Source organism: Prunus dulcis, chromosome 7 (genome assembly GCF_902201215.1).
Source record: "Prunus dulcis chromosome 7, ALMONDv2, whole genome shotgun sequence".
Taxonomy (NCBI): Eukaryota; Viridiplantae; Streptophyta; class Magnoliopsida; order Rosales; family Rosaceae; genus Prunus; species Prunus dulcis.
Genome location: NC_047656.1, coordinates 88,050 through 90,862, shown reverse-complemented (window position 1 = coordinate 90,862; position 2,813 = coordinate 88,050). Strand labels below are relative to the sequence as shown.

The following is a 2,813-nucleotide window of genomic DNA, read 5'->3' as shown; positions in this document are numbered from 1 at the left end:
TAGAATTGGTAAATACTTACGTTTTGTGACAGTTCCAGGTCCCATACAATATCTTTGAGATCATGGTTTGTCACTTTCTCACTATTGAGTCCTGCCCAAAAGATATCACTGCGGATTTGAATACATGAAATTCACAAGATTAGTTTTAGTTTAATTGTAATTAAAAGATGAAAGAATTGTTATTTTGGAATAGAGATATTACCGAGGTTGAGTACTTAAGTAGTGTTTTTCAATTCTTTCCCTATCCGCCTTTGGAATTTTCTGCCACACCTTCCTCTGACCCCATCCTAGTTTTTTCTTTGTTGGCTTTTTTTGTCCTTCATCTTCATCACTTGATTGTTCCAGACCTACAGGAATTGAATCATGAAGGCTCGTTCCTTTTGGGGGATCAGGAATTGGATTTGTGGCATCGGGTTGAGATGCCTCTTGTGTTAACTGCAGATTGAAAGGAAACTAATTAGAAACTTCATTCGATAAAACAGAAACTACAATGCAGTTTCCATTTCTGCAAAGCAGATAACACACTGCATTGCAGGAACTGGAAACTGCATTGCAGTTTCTGTTTCTGTAAAGCAGATAACACACTGCATTGCAGGAAACGAAAACTGCATTACAGTTTCTGTTTCTGCAATGCAGAAAATAGAAAAAAGCAGCAACTTGAACTGCAGTAATTGCATACCTCCTCGGAAGAGATAAGCTTGAATTGTGGTAGTTCTTCATCATCCTTTTTTGCCTCCTTTTTTGTTTTCTTATTTTTTTCGTACACATAGCGAGATGCTTGAAGCCTCTTTCTTTCTCTGTTCTTCAACCTTTGTACTCTTGAAGGAACAGCAGGTGTTGGAGCATCTTGCTTCTTCTCTTCTTCTCTCTCTTCTTGTTGCTTCTCTTGTTCTTTATTTTCTTCTTCTCTCTCATTTTCTTCTTCTCTCTCTTCTTGTTGCTTCTCTTCTTCTTTCTTTTCTTCTTCTTTCTCTTCAACTAGTTGTGTTGGTTGTTTTGTAGGCAGATCCATCTCCATTTCAAAGATTGTTGGGTCTGAAAACAAGCTTTGAATTTCTGCCTTGTACTTTCCTTGAATCTCCTTTTTCTTGGCAATCTTCTCCATGTCAATACGAGTTTCCTTGCCTTCCAATTCTGCAATCCTCCTTTTCAGATTTTGTATTTCATTAAGCTGAATTGTAGATTCCCCTGTCATGGTGGCAGTCACACATTCTTCATTATCTAATTTCTCTATGTATGTTGCCAACTCCACTTCCAGCTCCTTTGATCTCTTTTCTGCTTGGATAAATATATCCCCCAATTCCTTCATTTTCTTCTCACTGTCTTCATTTTTTTCATCCTTCCACAGTTGTAATCTTTCCGGGCAAATGAAGCTAGGATCTTGTTGTTGGCGGTAGTTGATTTGGTCTGTCATGGACTTCACCAAGAGGTCTTGAATTGCAAGAGGTTCTTTTTCAGCTTCATTCTCAAACATTTTCTTCTTTCCAGCCTCTTTTAATTCTGGAGTTTGATCAGCATCATCAGGTTTTCCTTGGTTTTCTGCTTCCTCTGCTTCTCCTTGTTGTCCCTCATCATCTTCTTTTTCTTTTTTCTGCATATTGAACAGAAACTAATTAGAAACTGCATTGCATTGGAGGAAACGAAATCCGAAATGCATAATTCACTGTTTAGAGATTCTTATACCTTGTCAAGAGGGTCTCCCTCTTCTCCGGTAGTTTTTCTCTTTTTATATGTTTTCAAAATACCCTGTACAATGAGATTGAATGATTTAGAAACTGCATTGGATAAAATGCAAACTGCAATGTAGAAAACACAAACTGCAATGCACTGTATACAAATTTCAATTACCTTCTCAACAGTGTCTTCCTCTTCCCTGGTAGTTTTTTGCTTTTTAGGAGTTTTGAAAATACCCTGTACAATGAGAATGATTTAGCATGGATTCACATTCAAGATACATTAAAACAGAACATGCGATAAATTGCATACCTCGATGTCATTCAAGTCCTTTATTTGGTTGAATCTTGTGTGGAGTTCCACAAGACTCCATTTAAGAATGGCAGGAGTTTCTTTCTCCTTGCCAAGGATTGGTTGTATGATGTTTGTCCTCTCACACAGTAGAAACTGCGCAGTTCAAAAACAAGATATATCAGAAATTAGGTTGGAAACTGCATAGGATAAAACAGAAACTGCGTTGCAGTTTCCGTTTCTGCATTGCAGTAAATGGAAACTGCATTGCACTAAATTGAAACTGCATTGCCTAAAACTCAAAATGCATTGCATAAGCCACTGTTTACTTACCAATATTAGGATAGTGCAACCCGAAACAGCTCCTATAGAGGCTTCTCCTCCCTTCTTTGCTTTTGCTTTTGCTTTTGAGGTCAAGGATTCATTCATGTAGGCTGAAACAGCTCTTGCCCACGAATAGTTTGAAAGTGTGTCTAGATTCACACAGTGCTCAAATAATTTCCAATGCAAAGTAGATGAAGAGTTGGCAAAAAGGAATGTCATGCACAGCAGAATCAATATTAGGCTGACCACCTCCTTGTCGTAATCAACTTCTTCTTCTTCTTCTTCTTCAACTTATTTCTTTTCTTTTCCTTTGTTCGTTTTTTTCTTTTGCTCTGTCTTTGCCTTTTCTTTCTTCGGTTGGTTTGCCAAGGCAATTGTCTTTTGTAATTCTGCTTCTACCTGGTTTTTTGATGGTTTTCCTTTTTCTCCAAAGTGCCTTGTTCTGAAGGTAGCAGTGTACCTATCATTGACAAGTTTGACAGATTTGCCTTCATTTGGCAGTCCTAGAATCTGTGTCACTGCAT

The 2,813-nt window shown here is 37.8% G+C and overlaps 1 protein-coding gene across 1 annotated transcript in view; it reads left to right on the top strand.

Annotated features, from left to right (window-relative positions):
* LOC117633948 (receptor-like protein 2) overlaps positions 1-128 on the top strand; it is a 2,321-nt gene extending 2,193 nt beyond the window's left edge. Inside the window, exon 2 of the mRNA XM_034367822.1 lies at positions 33-128. Coding sequence (XP_034223713.1) covers positions 33-128 — 96 coding nt within the window. The remainder of the gene's footprint in view (positions 1-32) is intronic.
* The last annotated feature ends 2,685 nt before the right edge of the window (positions 129-2,813 follow it).